Source organism: Rattus norvegicus, chromosome 2 (genome assembly GCF_021556685.1).
Source record: "Rattus norvegicus strain SHRSP/BbbUtx chromosome 2, alternate assembly SHRSP_T2T, whole genome shotgun sequence".
Taxonomy (NCBI): domain Eukaryota; kingdom Metazoa; phylum Chordata; class Mammalia; order Rodentia; family Muridae; genus Rattus; species Rattus norvegicus.
The window spans coordinates 35,780,560-35,800,399 of record NC_141535.1 but is presented as its reverse complement, the minus strand read 5'-3'; the positions used below and the strand labels follow the sequence as shown (position 1 = coordinate 35,800,399).

The 19,840-nt window shown below is 44.3% G+C and overlaps 1 protein-coding gene across 14 annotated transcripts in view; it reads left to right on the top strand.

The window, feature by feature from the left end:
* Mast4 (microtubule associated serine/threonine kinase family member 4) overlaps positions 1-19,840 on the top strand; it is a 598,008-nt gene that overhangs the window by 416,593 nt on the left and 161,575 nt on the right. For 2 of the 14 annotated variants that reach the window (XM_087613952.1, XM_087613933.1), the window contains exon 1: positions 14,627-15,071. In XM_087613952.1, the coding sequence (XP_087470078.1) occupies positions 14,980-15,071 (92 nt within the window). In that variant the 5' untranslated portion in view covers positions 14,627-14,979. 14 annotated transcript variants of the gene reach the window in all.

The following is a 19,840-nucleotide window of genomic DNA, read 5'->3' as shown; positions in this document are numbered from 1 at the left end:
GGTTTGTAACCCCATAGGAAAAACAACAATATCAACCAACCAGACCCCCCCTGAGCTCCCAGGGACTAAACCACCCACCAAAGAATGCACATGGAGGGACCCATGGCTCCAACTGCATATGTAACAGAGGATGGCCTTGTTGGTCATCAATGGGAGGAGAAGCACTTGGTCCTGTGAAGGCTCGATGCCCCAGTGTAAGGGAATGCCAGGGCAGGGAGGCAGGGTGGGAGGAGGAGCATCCTCATAGACTCAGGGGAAGAGGGGATGGGAGAGGGGAGAACCAGGAAAGGGGATAGATAACATTTGAAATGTAAATAGATAAAATATCCAAGAAAGAAAAGAAAATGAAATGCCAAAAATTGTTATGAAAATTTTTGTTGATGAATTATATGGACATTTTTCTAACTTGAGAGTTTTCTAGTGTAAGATAATATTACTGGTTTTGTATGAATATATCTGAATAAAATGCTTCACCTCAAAAAGAAAAAAAAGAAGAAGAGGAAAGAAAACAGCTTTGAGTGGGAAAGTTCTTCTACGCTACAAAGACCAAGGATACTGCCAATGTCACCCATGCATGGGCCATGATCTGATCCTAGATCAGCTAGGAAAATTGGAAGAGTTGATAGTTTATGTTATGAGTTACTATTCGCTTGCTTGAGCATCCTAGTGTGATATATATAAAGTAAAATGTACATTTCTTTAAAAACAACAGCAACAAAATCTTTAAGTAGAGATGGCTCATTTTAGAATCAGAACAAGATAATGCAGGAATGGCCGTTCGCTGGAAGAGATAGTGTGACAGGAGAGGACGCCCATGGGAGTGGCCGTGTGCCAGACCACACTCGGGTCAAGCAACTCGCCTGCTTGCCTTTGCAGCTTCTCTTAAATGGGGTGGAAGACTTTATAATGGAAACCGACCCGTGTGACCCAGAAGGTCCCGGCTGTGAGGTAGCAGCCAGCAGGTTGTAACCTTGAGCACTACTGAGGTAGCGCCTTGAATTCTCATCTGTTCCCTTTTGGAGTTGTGTGCAATGATGATTGTGTTCCCAGCAAGATTGAGTTTCCAACCTCAGAAAAAGGTCACCCTGCCCAAGCTCCATTTTTTTATCCATTGTTTCAGGAGAAATAAAAGCAAACCATATTTCAGCCATTCTTATCGTAGAAGAGAGTTAAAAGCTAATAGAAGTTTGGAATTCATTTTTAAAAGCAAACCATTAATGTCTACCCACGGGTTACAGACTTAAATTTGTATTGCCATTTTTGTTCCTTGTTATGTATTTATTATATGTAAGTACACAGCAGCTGTCTTCAGACACACCAGAAGAGGGCATCAAATCCCATTACAGATGGTTGTGAGCCACCAGGTGGTTGCTGGGATTTGAACTCAGGACGTCTGGAAGAGCAGTCGGTGCTCTTAACCACTGAGCCATCTCTCCAAGCCCCCTTTGTTACTTGTTATGAACTCATTATGTCTATAATGACAGTGCTTAAAAGACAGTTATCCAGGAGCTGGAGAGATGGCTCAGCAGTTAAGAGCACTTCCTCCTTTTGCAGAGGTCCTGGGTTTGATTCTCTGCACCCACAAAGTATCTCACATCATCTGTAAGTCCATTTCCAGGGGATCCAATGCCCTCCTCTGGCTTCCATAGGTACTGCATCCATGTGCAGACATTCAGGCACATAAAAAAAAAATTAAAAATAGGGGTAGAGAGATGGCTCAATGGTTAAGAACACTGACTACTCTTTCAAAGGACCCTTCAATTCAATTTATGTAGTGGCACACACCATCTGCAACTCTAGTTCCCAGGTATCAGACACCCTCTTCTGGCCTCCTCAGGCACCAGGGCTGTACATACCCATAAAACACATTTTTTTCTAAGTGTTACCTTTAAAAAGAAAAATAAACTTTTTTTTTTAAATAAAAGAAAGACAAACCATTCAGTCAGTTGACGAAAGGCACCATGGGTTTGGAAGTGTCCCTTTATGGCTTGTATGTAACAGATGGAAAAACAGGAAATTAACAGGTTTGGTTTTTTTTCCCCCTTTCCCTGAACCTTAGAAAATAATATGTGTACATCCATTCATCCTGAGTATCCACTTTGTACTTGAGGCATACAGACGAACAGAATCTGTCCTTGTACTTGGAGAGCTCAAAGCCTAGTGGGGAATTAGACCTGTAAACACATCATCTTGCTGCAGAAGAATGATTGCTATACAAGAGGCATGCGATGCATAAATTCATCGGGGAGCCTGCAGGAGAACTACTTATGTGTGCAGGAGAAAGTCAAGCAAACTTTGCTGGAGGGTGACCTTCTAGCTCACACTTGAAAGATGAACGGAGGTTTCCTAGGCAGTGGGGGTGGAAATTCTAGAAGCAAGGAACAGGATGTGCGAACTGTATGGCCGGGCTTATCGTGTCTGGGGATCCAGAAGTAATGAGCTATTTCTGACAAGTGCACATTTTATTACTGAAGCCTAAACCACAAAAAGGCCCATGACCCGAGACAAGGCAGGAAAGATGATGATGGACGCCGCAATAAAATATCCTTCAGAATTGATCTTAATTTTCTGGAGATGTGCCTTCCACACTGTACAGAAGTTACCTGACGTTTTGGTGTGATGAAGACTTCTGAGCTCCAGTCTCAAAATTCACGAATCGTTTGGTGTAGAAAAGAGCCCTAAATCTGCTTCCTTAGCCTGGCGTGAGTTAGTGGTGCGAGATAGAAACTGCCCCCGGGGGGGGGGGGGGGACGCTACAGTAGTTGAACATTATTTCCTGAGTAAGTGATAGGACCACAGGCAGATGTGGGGGCTGGACAGGTTGGAAGGAAGGTTTCACGTGGTATCAGGGAGTCTGGGGAGGAGGAAAGGGACCGTGATCATTCAGACATGAAATAATGGCTACTCTCTGGTAAGAGCAGAGACAGTATCATGTTTAACTTGAGAGCCAGAGGCAGGTGGAGCTCTGAGTTCAAGGCCAGCCTGATCTACAGAGTGAGTTCCAGGACAACCAGGTCTACACAGAAAAACCCTGTCTCAAAAAAGCCAACCAATCAACCAATCAATCATCAATCGATAAATGGCCTGTTTTATTCTTTTTTTTTATCATCGTATATACTACAAAATGTGTTTACTTTAAGTCGCACTTTCTCTTCAGCTTTCTCATCACATGTCGCTGGCTTTCCTACTTCTTTCCTTTATATATTATTAGCATTCTCTGTAGTTTTGAATGTACTTGATCTCCTAAGGGCCACTAATGGGGACAGTCCTTATTTCCCAGTAATTAAATATGCATCCTTCGTCCACTTGCTATCTTATCGGTTGCTTTTAGTGACTCTTGCAACAGCTGTCATTAACTGACAATCTCTTTAGAAACCAGGTTGTGATCACTGTGGTGCTTCTTGGGGGTCTTTTATAGAATCTGGGACAATGTATCTGCTCAAGGAACAGTTATACTCTTGGCGCCCGAACTCCATGCTGTCCCTTTCATCATAGCCTCCATAATCGAAAGACAGGAAAGCCTGCAGGTAACGAGCTTACCTGTGCTTAATGACAGCCACTCAGTAGATTCGGTGAGGACCACCAGGTTTTGCTTATGCTCCCCTGGATAATTTTCTTAGCTGCTGTCTTCTGTTTCTAAGCACTGAAAGAAGAAAGTATGTAATGTGGGGAAGCAGGCTTAGAATCCAAAACAGTTAGCGTAAATGCAGGGCTCTCCTACCCTGCAAATAGCCAGTGCGTATATTCAACATAAAACAAAGCACTGTGCACATTCATAAGCTATTCAGCACCAGAAATGCCCAGTTGCCACAGACAGACAGGTAAGGATTTATGCCTGGAAGACAGAGGTTTTTCTTTTCTTTTCTTTTTTATATTATAAAATTCCTGGGAATAGGAATATGACTTCTTTTTAAAAGAAGGTTTAGTATTTACTTTCCAAGCACATAGAGCTTTCACACGTGCATCTTATTTCATGTGTCAAAAAACATCAATCACATCTTATGAAAATGCCCGGGAGTGTGTGTTCTTCCTTAATTTTGTAAACTCTTCAGAGCAGCCTCACATTCTGAGCAGCCCGAACCGTCACAGTCATGAGAACAAAACTGCCACATGTGTTGATTTTGGAAACTAAAATTTGACTTTTTTTTTCAACTCAAAGTAACTAACTTATGAACTGGAACCGCTTACTTGGTAGGGTGCTGGGTTATCGTATAAGAACTTCTGGGTTTGATCTCCTACACCTCATAAACCAGGTGTGGTGACTTATGTCTCTGATCTTAGCTGTTGGGATGTAGAGGTAGGAGGAACTGAAGCTCATTGTCACCCTGGGGTGTGTACACACACAAACACACATACACAGACACACACACACAAACACCCACACATACACAAACACATACACACACACACAGACACAGACAGACACACATAGACACACATAGACATCCACACAGGGACACACACACAGACACACACATACACACACACATACACACATGCACACACACAGAGACAGCACACACACACACAGACACACACACACAGACACCACACACACACAGATACACAGACACAGACACACACACAGACACCACACACACACACAGATACACAGACACAGACACCATACACACACAGAGACATAGACATACACACAGACACACAGACACACACATACACACATGCACACACACAGAGACAGCCCACACACACACAGACACACACACATAGACACCACACACACACAGATACACAGACACAGACACCACACACACACACAGATACACAGACACAGACACACACACAGACACCACACACACACACAGATACACATACACAGACACATACACAGACACCATACATACACACAGACATAGACATACACACAGACACACACACACACACACACACAATACTACAAGCGGTTCTGAAGATCTTTTGTACATATGATGTAGCATTATAGCTCACATATATTTATCATACCTAAATATTGTTCATTTTAAAGATGTGGGGACAAAGACCACGACCCAAACAGTCACAGCCATATTAATTAAAATAAGCAATTAAAGCAAACTTTTTTATTTATGTACAGGGGTTGCGTCGCCCTAAGGAAACATTGGGCATAGGCAAGATAAGGGCTTTCATGGATCATGGGTAGGGGGTTTCCAAATGAGGGTTCTGGCAGACAAATAGGCAGGGTTACAGAAGCAGAACTTAACAAGTGGATCATTACAGCCTCTTGTGAAACAGACATGGTCACAAGGTGGTCGTAACAAGGTAATGAAGTGATCATAACAACCTTTTCAAAACAACATTGTGGTTGCCATTTCTGGGGAATATCTGTACAGAACAATTTGTAGTTAGGGTTACAGGTGACAGTATAGCCCAGCCCTTGAGAAACAGTGTGTAAAGGTCCATGATTCACCAAAGAATGATACCCTGGACTCAAATAATATGTAAACACAGAGAGGGTTTTATTCTGCAGAAGTCCAGCATGCTGGGGTCTCCCATTACCAATATAGAGAGACACCCGAGTGAGCTCGAGGCCTGATTTAAAGCAAGTTAGGGGATCCTGGGGTAGGTGATCTTTATCTTGCTCCACTTCTAGAGACATTCCATTACTAAGGGGTGGGGGCTGGAAACTTACCAGGGAGGTCTGGAAACTGTTGCTGGGGAAGTCTGGAAACTGCAGCTGCCCCACTGTCCTTGCCTCAGGCCAGGTGGCCGGGCAGCTTCTGAGGCCTGAACTGGCTTGGACTCGACCAGTTCTGGGATACAGAGATTTAGGCCTCATCCTCTGCCAGTTTGAAACCTGTCATGGAGTCAGCCTAGCCCTCTCAAGAGGTTTAATCATAACCAGGAATGGACCTTGTTTGTCTTTATTATAAGAGGTTGTCTTAGTTTGAGTTTTATTGCTGCAAAGAAATACCATGACCTAGGCAACTCTTATGGTGGGACACCATTTAACTGGGGCTGAGGTCCAGTCCGTCATCATTATGGCAGGAAGCACGACAGCATCCAGGCAGACACCATGCTGGAGGAAGAGCTGAAAGTTCTACATCCTGGCAGCCAAGAAAAGGCTGTTCTACCCTGGGTGGAGCTTAAAGGCTGCTCTCAAAGCCCACCTCCCTCACAGTGACACATTTCCTCCAACAAGGCCACACCTATCCTAACAAGGTCACACCTCCTAATAGTGTCACTCCCTGTGGGCCAAGCATTCAAACGCATGAGTCTGTGGGAGCCATACCTATTCAAACCACTATGGATGGTTTTCAAGCCTAAGAGAGAGGCAGGTTGATTTAGCAATCGATGTTTGTGTATGTGTGTAGTGTATGTGTGTAGATACGTGTATCGTCACCTTCCAGATTGATTCTAGAGCAGAATCAGTACAGAGTCCTGGTCTCCCTATGTCCTTGTGGACATTAAATGCTATCACTTTTTAATCTTTCCCAATTAGGTAAAAAATGACATCTGATCTTTTTTATCACATTTCTGTGACAGCTCTTCATGAATTGACATTCTGTTTATCTCCCAGTGAATTAATATTACTTCAAAAACTTCTGGCGTAATGATGATGTGACTTAACAGAAACTCACCCTAACCCTGCTTGGGAACTAGTTGGCTAACTCCCGTGTCCTCGCCAACATGTCCTGTTTCATGATGGTTTGGATCAGCTTTTAACAGTTGAGTGGACGTCTGCTCACCGCAGAAACACCATCTCTACCTCTGTCTGCATTTTCCTTTGTGGTACCTTCACCACAACTCCCTCCTCTCCTTTTAATGGGGTAATTCTCCATACCCGCGGTTATCTGGCCTGGAGGAGAAAAAAATACTCGAGAAAAGATGAACTGATAAATTAACCATAATCTTATATTACAGAGAAGGCCTTGATGTCAGCTCTAAAGGGCTAAATATAACCATGCTGACCCGCCTCAACCAAATTGTCACTTTTTATAATTGCACTGTAATTCATTCTCGGGAGCTGAATGAGAAATGATGCACCTTAGACCCAGACTTCTGGATCAAGTAGCACCATGTCCTTGAAGTTAACTCCACACCAAGATGTACCCCTTACTGACTAGGGTCCAGTGTTACGACCAAAAAAATCACTTAGCATCTCGTCCGCAACCAATCGCAGCACCTCCACCCTCTCGAAGTTAGATTCATATACACAGGCCCCTATGTTGTGGCGCTTTAGAGTCTGAGGTAATAGATGTTCATCGTGGATACATTACATATAAATAATGGAATGGACTTACGGATCTGCGAGGCTCAAATAGGAGCAGGCAGGCAAAGCTTTCTGAGACAGGAATAGGGTCGTTGTTTAGAGTATCAGGCTTCTGGCAGTTAACTGTGCTGTCCTTGCCTCCTTACCTGTGAGAGAACTCATCCTCGATGCCTTCTTATCTTTGCTGAGCCCCACGTGCCTCTTGTTCTTCACCTTCGGTCACCTCGCCGTCTTCGCTTCCTCTTTTCCCTTGTTTTAACATTCAGCTCAGTGATGGTATTAAAGATTTAAAGACGAAAGCGGCACGGCCCCGGCCTTCGAGGAGCTGTCTTCTCGAGGAGAACTGATCTGAAGCAAATCTGGATATTGACAGTGACTGAACCCTTTTCTGCAGGTGCCGTCTGGGATAGAGCCCAGACAACAGAGAGATTTACCTAACCCACCGTGGGTGTTAGGCTTACACAAAGACTGCCTAGAGCAAATGGCTGCCGAGCTCAATCCCGAGGCAAGGAAGGTCTAGTCTTGCTCTGTGTGCGAGGCCTTCCTGTTTATGAGAAGAGGGCATCGCCCTCCAAGACTTGCTCTCTGTTCCGTGATTATGTTGGTAGCCTGTTAGAGGTTCATGGGATTGCGATTTGCTGGTATGCATTCCAGACAGGTGTTTTAGAGTCACGAAGTCCATCTGCCTTACTTTCCTATCGCCGTGAAGAGATATCATAGCCAAGGCAACTTATAAATGGAGGCATTTAATCTGGGGGCTCACTGTCCCAGACAGTCAGAGTCTATGACCATCATGGCAAGGAGCATGTGTACTGGCTGGCTTTGTGTGTCAACTTGACACAAGCTGGAGTTACAACAGAGAAAGGTGCCTCCCTTGAGGAAATGCCTCCATGAGATCCAGCTGCAAGGCATTTTCTCAATGAGCGATCAAGGGTGGGAGGGCCCAGCCCAGTGTGGGTGGGGCCATCCCTGATCTGGTAGTCCTGGGTTCTGTAAGAAAGCAAGCTGAGCAAGCCAGGGGAAGCAAGCCAGTAAGTAGCATCCCTCCATGGCCTCTGCATCAGCTCCTGCCTCCAAGTTCCTGCTCTGTGTAAGTTCCGGTCCTGACTTTGGTGATGAACAGTAATGTGGAAATTTAAGCAAAATAAACCCTCTCTTCCCCAACTTGCTTCTTGGTTATATTTTGTGCAGCAATAGAAACCCTGACTAAGACAGCAGGGCAGCAGGCAGGCAGGCAGGCAGGCAGGCAGGCAGGCAGGCAGGCAGGCAAGCAGGCAGGCAGGCAGGCAGGCAGGCAGGCAGGCAGGCAGGAAGGCAGGCAGGCAGGAAGGCAGGAAAGCAGGAAGGCAGGAAGGCAGGAAGGCAGGAAGGCAGGAAGGCAGGAAGGCAGGCAGGCAGGCAAATTGTATTGGAACAGCAGTGAGAACTTATATCTGATCTACAAGCTAGAGACAGAAGAGGGCTCTTGGAACCTTTAAGCTTGACCCCAGTGACACATCCTCCAGCAAGGCCATGCTTCCTAATCCTTCCCACTCAGTTCTCCCAACAGGGTACCAACTGTTCAACTATAAGAGCCTCTGGAGGCCATTCTCATTCAGATCACTACACCTCTCAGCTATGGATCTCCCAGGAGCCTCCTCCTAAGTCCTTTTCTGGGAGCATGCCCCGTTGTCCTCTTGGGGGCAGAGGACGCTCTATCCACCTCAGTTGAGGTCTTTTTCACAGGCCCGTCCTCTGATTGACACAGCAGAGAATTGCAGGGGTTTCCTTCCTAGAAGTGCTTCCCTGCCTGCTCCCCAGGCCTAACCCACCATCTTGATCTGTCACACGTGTTAAGAGGCTACTTTGGGATAGAAAAGTCCTCATTCCCCTATCTGCCCATTCTCTTCTCTTAGATTCATTGAGGTTACTGACTGTCTGCTACCTTTCCGATCTTCTGCTGTCCTAAGGTCAGACTGCCTGTGGGACACATGACACTCTTTCCCCATTTCATCTCCTCTGCATTCTGTCCTGCCACCGTTTAGAACATATTCTTCATGCCAACCATGAGGATTATACAGCTCTCTGATTGTCTATTGGGAAGAGAAATTGACTATTTGTTTTTTCCAATAACTTTAGGACTCTGCATCTGGATTTATGATACTTTATTTTTTCCCCCACTTTTCCTAGGGTGATACAACCTGATCGTTGTCTGCCATGGGTTTCAGCATTCAGATGTATCCCTAACCAGTTCATTAACCCTCCCAGTTCATGTATCTTTCTTACAGTTGAACATTGTAAGCACCCACTTGTTTAATAACACAAAGAGAGTCTCCATCTTCCAGCTGTTCATCGTGTTCTTTTTTTTCCCTTCCTGTGTATAGCATCCTTTCTTTATATATTTTTCTACATTTTTGTATTTTGATCCTGTTTCAATTCTATTGTGTGTGTGTGGGGGGGCTTCCTCACTTAGAAAAGTCACTGTGCATATCAGACCTCCTCCCTTAAGTTCAGCAGGGCATTTAGAAGCCTGAGCTAATGGACTTACCTATGTGAACAGCCATAGTTCAAGCAATAGTCATGTTTAGGAGCTGAACGCAGGGATAGAAATGAGTCAATAGAGTTTATATCAGAATCGCCACTAGGTCAGGATCAGGTAGTCTTCACGGAAAACTCAGTGTCCTCCATGGATATAGATACACAGACAAGGATTCTTGAAAGCCCCCTGGTCCTAACACCTAGGCCCAGGAAAATTAATCTCTATGTACTACACACAAAGGAGTCCACAGATACTTTTTAATACTGTTCTGCTTGGGCATGGGGCATCTGGAGGGAGAGTAAAAAGTCTGTAAAAAATGTATGAGGAAAATGAATTATGAAGGATTAGGCCTTCTACTTCCTACCCATTTCTTCCAGAGCTGGCCTCCCAATAGGATGACAGGCTTATTTCCCCATCTCATTTTCCCTTCCTTGGAAAAGCAGTGGCTGTTAGTGACATTTTGATGAATGAATGAGAAGTCTGGGTCCCAGACTGCACCCACCGCCGTACTGGCTTGGTGGTTGTCCAATGAGTAGAAAACCTTGCTGAGTGTTCATGTATGGGCCGAGACCAACCATGCTCTTCAGGACTTCGAAGGCTCAGCTCCTTCTTAGTTCAGCAGCGTTTTGGCAGCTGCAACTCAACCATGCTTCCTCTTCCATCCATATCATTACTTTGTCTGTAGGAAAATGTCAGTAATTCTGACAAATTCAATCCTGTGTTTACCGACTGCCTTGTCTCCTGAATCATAGGTTACTAAATCAAGTCATACAGGTTAGAAGACAGGTTACACTTGAGTGTCACGCCCACTCCTATCATCAGTGAGTGTGGGAATCTCTCAAGTGCTTGCTCTGTGTTAGCTAGCTGTGTGGGTACTTTACCTAGTCTTACGTTTTCAGCTAAATCCGAATTTTCCCACACCCTTTTCGTGAAAATGATGAAATATATTTGGTTAAACTTGACCGGCGTTTGGGTCCAGAGAGATGGCGGGCAGGACTTAAGAGCATGGACTACTCTTGCAGAGGACTAGAATTTGATTTCCAGCACCCATGTCAGGTTGCTCACAGTGATTTGTGACTTCAGATCCTCGTTCTCCCGGGCCCCTCCTCTGGACTCTTTCAGTGCCTGCACACATAGATGCACATTCATACTTTGATATACGTAATTTTTAAATCTTTAACAATAGCTACTAGTATCTGAGAGTTTCAGGAATCCCTCAAAGTGGAAAGCAGAGGCAGTGAAGAGGAAAAACAAAGCTGTGGGCCAGCGGTTAAGAGCACTAACTGCCCTTCCAGAGGTCCTGCGTTCAGTTCCCAGAAACCACATGGTGGCTCACAACCATCTTTAATGGGATCCGATGTCCCCTTCTGGTGTGTCTGAAGACAGCTACAGTGTAGTTATATATAATAAATAAATCTTTTAAAAATAAAGCTTCGATTATATCAATGTACCCATTTTAGTTGTTGCCATGTTCGTAGGCAACGCCAACAAAATGAACTTTATAGAAAGGTTATGGAGAATAGGAGAGTTGGGAAGTAAAGACATCAGGTCTTATTTAAACCTGTTTAGAGCTGAATTCTCAGCCTGTGTATATCCTCCCAACTTGTGACTAAGAACTCCTCTTGGAAACCTGACTCCCCTTCCTCCACCTTTTCTTTCTGTGGATGCAAACCTAGTTTCATACAGTCTTTTTTTAATATTCGTGGTCAGCTATTTCTTATCCCTCAAATGTTCTCTGCTTTCAGCAGAAAGATACCCGAATTCACGATTTTTCAAGCATAATTTCAATCCACTCTCGAAACCTTGATTGCTCTTCTCTGGCAGCTTATGGTGCCCCTCTTCATCAGCAAGCTCAGAGAATCTTTGGTTTGTCTGTGGAATGTAGAGATGGCACTCAAAGGGGAGTTCTCCTTGTGTTCGCCTGTGATATTTCCCGAAGTCGTGCTAGGGCCGAAGAGATGTTTGTACTGCAAAAATCCTTGCATCTCTTGGTGACAAAGAGTGGTAAGAGAAAGTCTTCAGAATTTTATAACATTGCTATAGGAATATTGAGAGTTCAGGGTTCTGTGAGAGATCTCTTCATACTGGTCAATTTTCTGTATCATAGGAGACAGAGTAGACACTTGGATAGTAGAACTTTCTATACAAAAAGCATCTCTAAAAATGGCCGTGTAAGTCTGGGACTATTTGGTTCTGGAAATACAGAGATCAATATAATCTGGCCTTCACCTTGAGAAACTCACAGTCTCACAGGGAAGGTAGCAGAAAATAGCCAAGTAAATGCCATGTGGCTGCTATCTGGGGAGACCTACTTCTCAGGGCAATGGAGGGTACAGAACATTCTGGAATGCCCTTCAGTCCAGGATTACATCATTGAGTGAAATGTTCCCTTAGATTCTTCATGTTGTTGCACTGACTCACCACAGACATTACATGGAGGGGTTTTAGATGGGTCATCTCATTCTCATTTTTGTATGCCAACTCCCAGAGTTTGGTTCTGTTATGGATCTATGTTACAATTAGGGAAAATAAGCAGAGATTAAGTGACTGGCTTAAGGTTAGATTAAGTGTTGAGGCCAGAATCAAAGACAATATGACACCTTTCTCAGAGGGAGACATTATTTAAAACAGTGACTGCCAGCAAAAAGTCATTGGTAGTGCCTGCAGGCATTTTTGATGGGCACCTCTGCTATCCAGTGGAGTCTGGGATGTTGCCAGACATTTTCCAAAGTACAAGAAAGCCTCAAAACCAAAGAATGGCCCAGGCTATAGTGTCACTAGAGAGAAACTCAACTACAGCACGGGTTTCTTTACACTTTTTAGAATGCACTTTACACCACTTAGAGTAGCCAGTCACCTCTGGGTATCCATGACGTACACGTCCACATCCTGGGATCTCAAATGATCCCAGAGACCAGTGATGTTCAAGCCTCCTGTAAATGGGGCTGGAGAGATGGCTCAGCAGTGTAGAACACTTACTGCTCTTGCAGATTGAGTTCCCAGCACCCACATTTAGTGGTTCACAACTGTCTATAATCTCAGTTTCAGGAGACAGGATGACTTCCTTTGGCCACTAGAGGGTACCTGTGTGCCCATGGGGCACATAAAGACGAACTAGTATGCGCATACACCCAAAATAAAGAACATTTAAAGATGTTAACCAATTTTTTATAATACAGGTTATGTGCATGTGAACTCTATGTGTCCTCCCATGTATGGTAAAACCATCTCTAGGTAATGTTCAATATAAAACGTGTATCCTGAGGAAATAGATGGTATATAACATTGTTTTGGAAATACGAACAAGAAAAGAGCCCACACCTGTTCACTAGTCACACAATTTTATTCGCAGGGTTTGGTGGTGGTATTATTTCTTTGGTTTTGTGTTCTTGAGCCAGGGTCTTGCTATGCAGAGCAGATTGTCCTAGAACCCAGGCGGTGGTTCCTCTCAGCCTTCTCTGTGTGCACCAACATAGCATTTATATATTTTTATATGTTTTTAGTCTTAGTATGCTTGAAGCTATCGATGGGGAAGGGTAGCTGTACCTCAAAACATTAAAAAGCCGAAAAGCAGGCACGGGGGATGGTACTGAGAGGGCAAAGACAGCCAACCAAAGCTTTTAGGATCTTAGAAAATGTCGCAGGGTATTTGTTTGTTTGTGTCACTCCTTGCTCAAGGCCCCAGTTTCTCCTGTGTAAAATTGGGTGGATTCTATGCATTTTCTTTTATTTTTGTGATTCTCAAAGATCTGAGGAGACTCTAGAAAAAATGGGATTGTCAAACCCTTTGGGAGTCTTTGGGTGAGAAAATATTTCTGTGGATCACAAAACTTAATAATATGTGATCTAATATTAAATTAAATGTACTGACTTAAATTCTTTTTTTTTTTTTCTTTATATACTTTTGAACAAACATTTGCGGTTTGGGAAGTTATTTAAATACCATGCTCCCTTCCCCCCAACGCCCCCTCCCCCCGAAATGAGTAACAATCAGATTCACCCTTTTCCTGTGTTCCTTTCCTTCAAACTCTTAACATACTGGGAGGGAAAGGAATTCACGTTGCTAAATCAGTGCCAAGTAGTATATTTGCATGTCATAGGTGATAATTGACGTCTTTCGAATCCGTGAGGCCAAACAGGTGTGCACGGTAGTCACCCATCAAATGGATATAAACTCGTGTATTTTGTGTCATTGAGGGTTTTTTTTTTTTTTTGTTTTTTTGTTTTTTTGTTGTTGTTGTAAGTGTGGTGGCTTGGCATGAGCATGCTTCTCCCAGACAACAGGTAGCGTCACCTCTGGAGTCATCAGGGACTTCCCTCTGAGCTCCACAATTGTGCCTCATCCTATGGTGAATCACCCAAGCTTTCAGGTGTGCACAGCACACACTAGTGTTCCGGTGCAGCAGCTGGACTTATTTATTTATTTTTGAGGGACCGATCCATTTCAGGCTCTGTGATGGGGGGAGCTGCGAGGATGCTCCAGCCGTGCGCCTGCTCCGGGGCAGAGTACACCGGGGCGCTCTCTTTTCCCCCTGGAGGCCCAGCTTGGGGGCTGAGCCAGAGCCCAGCCACCCGCCTTCCAACTGGATCCTACAGAAAGGTGTCAGATTCAAGTCCTCCCATAGGTCAATTTTCTAAAAGTGCTTTCAAGTTTCCATGGTGTTGGTTTTTTCCCCCCCAGAAGGGGAGGGCAGGAGCAGCTTTTGCGTTCAAATTCTTTTCCTTGTATGTAGACGCTAAAAGGAAGCTGCTTCGCACTGGGCATGTTCGGATGTGAATGGGTTTGCTGATAAGCAACAGCCTCCCGGAACCATAGACTTAAAATAGTCCTCCTCCTACCACCCCACCCCTCCAGGAGCTGCAAATGGTATCTGCCAAACAGATGACAAAGTACCTTGGACTGAATCACACGGAGACAGCATTTTGAGCCGAACGCAGGCTAAACTCTTGTAATTACTGTTTATAGCTGGCCAAGGCTTCCTAGGAGAGGGCAAACACAAGAGGAAGTAAGTTTCCTGAACCTTTCAGATGGCTGTGCATTAATTAAAGGCCAGCACGGGACGGGCAATTCTCAGTCAGGCTCCGAGTTGTTCCCGAGACCACAGTTCACCGCACGTTTTCTCTGGAGGGAGTGAGCAGATAATTGGGATTTTTTTTCCTTTATTTTTATTTCTCCCCATCTCCGTTTTGATCCCATGGCCTTGAACTCACAGTGAATTGAAGAAAGAAAGAAATGGATATGTCTGACCCCAATTTCTGGACTGTGCTCTCAAACTTTACTTTGCCTCATTTGAGGAGTGGGAACAGACTTCGGCGCACACAAAGGTAAAAACGCGGGATCTTCCCCTGGAGCAGGGAGTGTTCTCTGTACCAGAGGCTGGGGGCTGCCGGAGTTCCTTTGCATCTTGTATTTTGTTTGTTGGTGGCAGTTTGAAAAGTTTGTGCCTTGCGGGGGGTGGGGGGTGGTCTCTGTTTCTGTTGTTCCTCTCCTTGGTGGGGTTTCCCGGGGGTTCCATGAGTGCGCGGCTCAGAATTCTTTTGCAGTGTAGATGTTCAGACATTGCCTTGCGCCCCTGCCTTGCAGAGGGGCTCTTTGTCTCTGTCCATTTAAATACTTGTATTTTTATCATTTCATTCACCTGGACCTGGGCCTACTGGCATTCCTTACAGAGCCTTCCATTCCTTACAGAGCCTTCCAGAGGCTCCCCCTATGTTAGATATTCCACCTACCAATCATAAGATGTGAATCTGTGTTGCAGCCATAACCCAAGTAAGCCTATTTCACAGTGATTGCTTTTAAAGATCTGTACAACTTTGACATTTTGACTTTTTATCGTTTGGTTGACATTTATTACTGATATAAAGCCAGTCTTTCATATATATATATATGTATATATATATACACACACACATATGTATATATATTATATGTGTGTGTTGTGTGCGTGTGTGTAATTAGATAACATATTATACTTGTATGTAATATATGCGACATATAACATATTATATGTGTGTGATATATGTGATCTTATATATGTACGTGTAATATAACATATTACGTATGTATATGTAATATATGTAGTGTGTGTATGTATGTATAATATATATACATATATATATATATATATATATATATATGACAGAATCGATGTGGTGGGATACAGTTTGTTGAGAGTTGAGGTAGGGTTGACGTTCCAAGTGAGAGCGAGGTCAGGATGCATTTGCAGACAGCTGGAGCGAGCCGTGATTGGAAGGAGGCATGTCTCATCCCACTTCTGTCCAAAACAAAAAGTGACATTAGTGTGGTTTTAGAGAGCTACGCCCTCCATACTATATACGTACAGATTCTTGTTTGTTTGCTTGTTTTTTAAATCAAAATTTGGCGTGGCGTGCACATGGGAACATGCTTGAAGCAGCCCAGTCACATAAACAGGACACGGACTATCAGATTTGGAACTTTGTAATCTCTGTGCTCTGCTGTTTAGAGAAAATGGTTCTTCCTGTGGAGCGATACCTGCGGCTATGTGTAGTGCAGATGCAAATGGGAAGCACTTTCAAAAACTTGGCCATTTTTCTTTTGCTTACCTTTTTCTTTCACTTTAGGGTGCTCCTTAATATATGTACATCCACAGATCACAAGTTCCCAAGGCAGGCGTGTGTGTGTGTGTGTGTGTGTGTGTGTGTGTGTGTGTGTGAGAGAGAGAGAGAGAGAGAGAGAGAGAGAGAGAGAGAGAGAGACTTGGAAGGCTTTAAAATCATATTATTATTGTAATTTGAACAGTGCTGATGTCTCCTGAATCTTATAGGATTCATCAAGGCATGCTGCTGCTTTTCTTGCTTCGAGATATAATTGTGTTCAGATAATCTCTTAGTCTCTTAGTGTTGGCCATCTTCACACTGTGTCCTCCACAATCCCAAGTTTTCAACATAACACATAAAGTTGGGGAGAAATACAGGGTCTCTATGAATGGGCCATCGTGTCTTGCCATGCTAAATACTAAGGTTCTCATCTGCTTGTTTTGATTAAAGCATTTGCTATTGCCCAGCGGGGCAGTTCTGGCTGTGGCACAACTCCCCTAACCTGGAGCCAGTTCTTGGAGAGATAAGGAGGCCCTGCCCTTACCTGTGTGTCTGGTCCTGAAAAGCGGGTGGAACCTTTTTTCCTGATCCCCGCCCACCTGTTGCTAGGCCTTTTGAAAGAGTCTAAAGGAATTCTCAGGCTGGACAGACCTGACTTAGGATAACATCTGGTCCAGCCTGGTCACTCCAATTAAGTCTGATGTAACCTAGGTGAGAAGAGTTGAGGACGACTGTTTTCTCCCCCCTCCCCCCCCCCCCCCGCTCCCTCCCAGTCATGTGCCTGTCTTCAGTTCAAGAAAGCAAAAAAAAAAAAAAAAAAAAAAAAAAAAAAAAAAAAAAAAAAAAGCCTTTCTTCCCCCTTTCTAGGAATGTGGAGTTTGGAAATTGCCCACAGACATTTTTCCAGCCATCCGTCTAGGTATTAGCTAAGTAACAGGTCAAGCTTTCTCCCTGCTTACTAATATCCCTGATTCAGAATGCTCAGGAACAATATACTTTTGATTTCCGGTATTTTGGAGTTTGGAATGTGTGCACAGACCTCACCGATTGAACATCTCCAATTGGAAACTACTCTAAACCCTGAAACTTTTGAACATACTCCAAGTTTATGATTTTCTGGCCGTTTGGATTTTGAGTTTCCAGGGAGCTCGACTCGTGCATAGATTAGAATATTGAAGGGCAGTGCCCCTTGTCCCCGGGCGTGTGCATGTGGATGTGCAGTTCAGCTGTGTCTTTCAGCTGACATGGGAAGTCTGCACTTACACTGTGGCCTTCCCCTTTAGAGATGTCTCTTAATTGATCTAATTCTTTATTCCTGTGCTGAGAAAGACCGGGTGCTTCCTAACTTATACCTTTAAAAACGTAGTTGTGACAGATGCCGCCACTCTCTGTACAAGCCAACATCACAGTTGCCTTGCTGGTCGAGTATGGCACTGGCTTATTAGTTTCTTGTCTCACAGAAACTGTTGTTCTCTTTTAACTTGGAGTCCTCCCTGGCCTATAACTCCTGGAGCTCTTGGGGAAAGGGACTCCCAGATTTGCTTCCACACACACATCTTTAGGATTGCACCATAATCCTTATTATCACAAACATGGCTCAGACATGGGAGGAATGAGTTACCTGGATCTACACTTGATTCGTTACCGCTTTGCCTTACAGCTCAGAGTCCCTTGGGTGGGTCCATGTGGAGCTGTTTTTACCCCCTTTCGCCTTCCCCCACTTTCTCAAGGCCATCTCCATTGGGAGACACAGATCTGATCTTCATAGACAGGCTCTCCCCAGCATCTCAGCTCAGAATGGAACTCAGGGTGCAACTCTAACTTCATAGCCCGGCAGCTGTAGCATTCATTGAGAATCCCCTCAGGATGGCAAGGAGCTGCCTGGATCTGTCAGCACCTCTGTCCTTGTGCATTTTCTCTTCCCATCCGATTAAGAACTGGGGGAGGAGGAGGTCAGGTATCCTGTAGCCACCTCTGGGTCATCTGCTGCTGAGTTTCCGAATGGGCCTTTGCTTGACTCGAGAGGCTCTAGAGGAGTGGTTCTCAATGTTCCTAATGCCGTGATCCTTAATACAGTTCCCATGTTGTTGCTACTTCATAACTGTAATTTTGCTATGTTGTGAACCATAATGCACATATCCGATATGCGGGTGTATGACATGGGACCCGTCAGAAGGTCGTTTGACCCTGTGAAGGGGTTACAGCCTGCAGGTTGAAAACCACAGCTCCAGCAGGCCTGGCGGTGCCTGGTTTTTCACTTTCGTCTGCCGTGTTGTCCTTGGTGTGATGGTAGGCTCCAAACTGGCGTGGCTGCCCCTCCTCACCAAATCACCAAAACTTTTACCCATGCCAATTCCTACTCTGCTTAATCCTTTCAAGCAAATTCTCCCTCTTGAGACTCCAACTTGTAAGAACCAAGAAATAAAAGAAACTTTGTTGCTACCGGTTTGTTTTCCCCTCAATTTGGTGAATTTACATTTCTTAGTGTCTTTCTGAGCAACAGGTGCGTGCAAGGCTTTTCTAACTGTCATAATTAACAAAATATACTGGCTCTTTATGAACAGTTAACTTCAGAAACATCCATAGTGTTCAGTGAGGTTTGTTTTTTTCTTAAGATATATATATGTGTGTGTGTGTGTGTGTGTGTGTGTGTGTGTGTGTGTGTATACACATATATACACACACACACTGGTGGTATCTTCAGACACACCAGAAGAGGGAATTGGATCTCATTATAGATGGTTGTTGGGATTTGAACTCAGGACCTCTGGAAGAGCAGTCAGGGCTCTAAACCACTGAGCCATCTCTCCAGCCCTCAGTGAGGGCTATTTGTTTGTTTGTTTGATCGTGCATATATGAGAAAGGTGGAAAACAGACTTTTCTTTTGCCCCAACATTCAGCGTGTCGGTAAATTTGCAGTAACCTCTTTTATCGAAAGTCCAGTTAAATCGACATCTTTTAAGTACCTAGCTTGTATCTGGGTAGGTGACTCAAAGCTGAAAGTCCCATGTGTGCCTTCTGTAAAACATGCCAGGAAAACCTTGTAAACCAGAGCCGAGGAGTATTTCCAAGGCGCAGTAAGCCACAAGCATGCTCAGCGCAGAGGAGAGACTTGGATCCAGGGAGCCAGGAGAGAAACCATACACATACACACACACACACACACACACACACACACACACACACACACACACACACCAGTTGAGGATGTTCTGAAACATACATTGCTATTTCGCAGAGAGCATAGTGCCTTCCCAAAGGGAGTAGAAATGGTGTGAATGAAAGCTCAATGGCTGTGGCCACACAGAGATCAGAAAAGACTACACACATTGTCAGAGCAGAAAGCACCAGACTGTAGCTGGACGCTGCTGGCACAAGGAGGAGGAACGGATCTGAATTTAGTGTAGTTGAGTTTAATTCTGGTGCCTGTGGTGTTGGACAAGTTCGCTTTCTTGAAAGCATCTCCATCTTTGAAATAGGGGTAAGTAAGTTACTTATTGAATTAGTATGTGTGT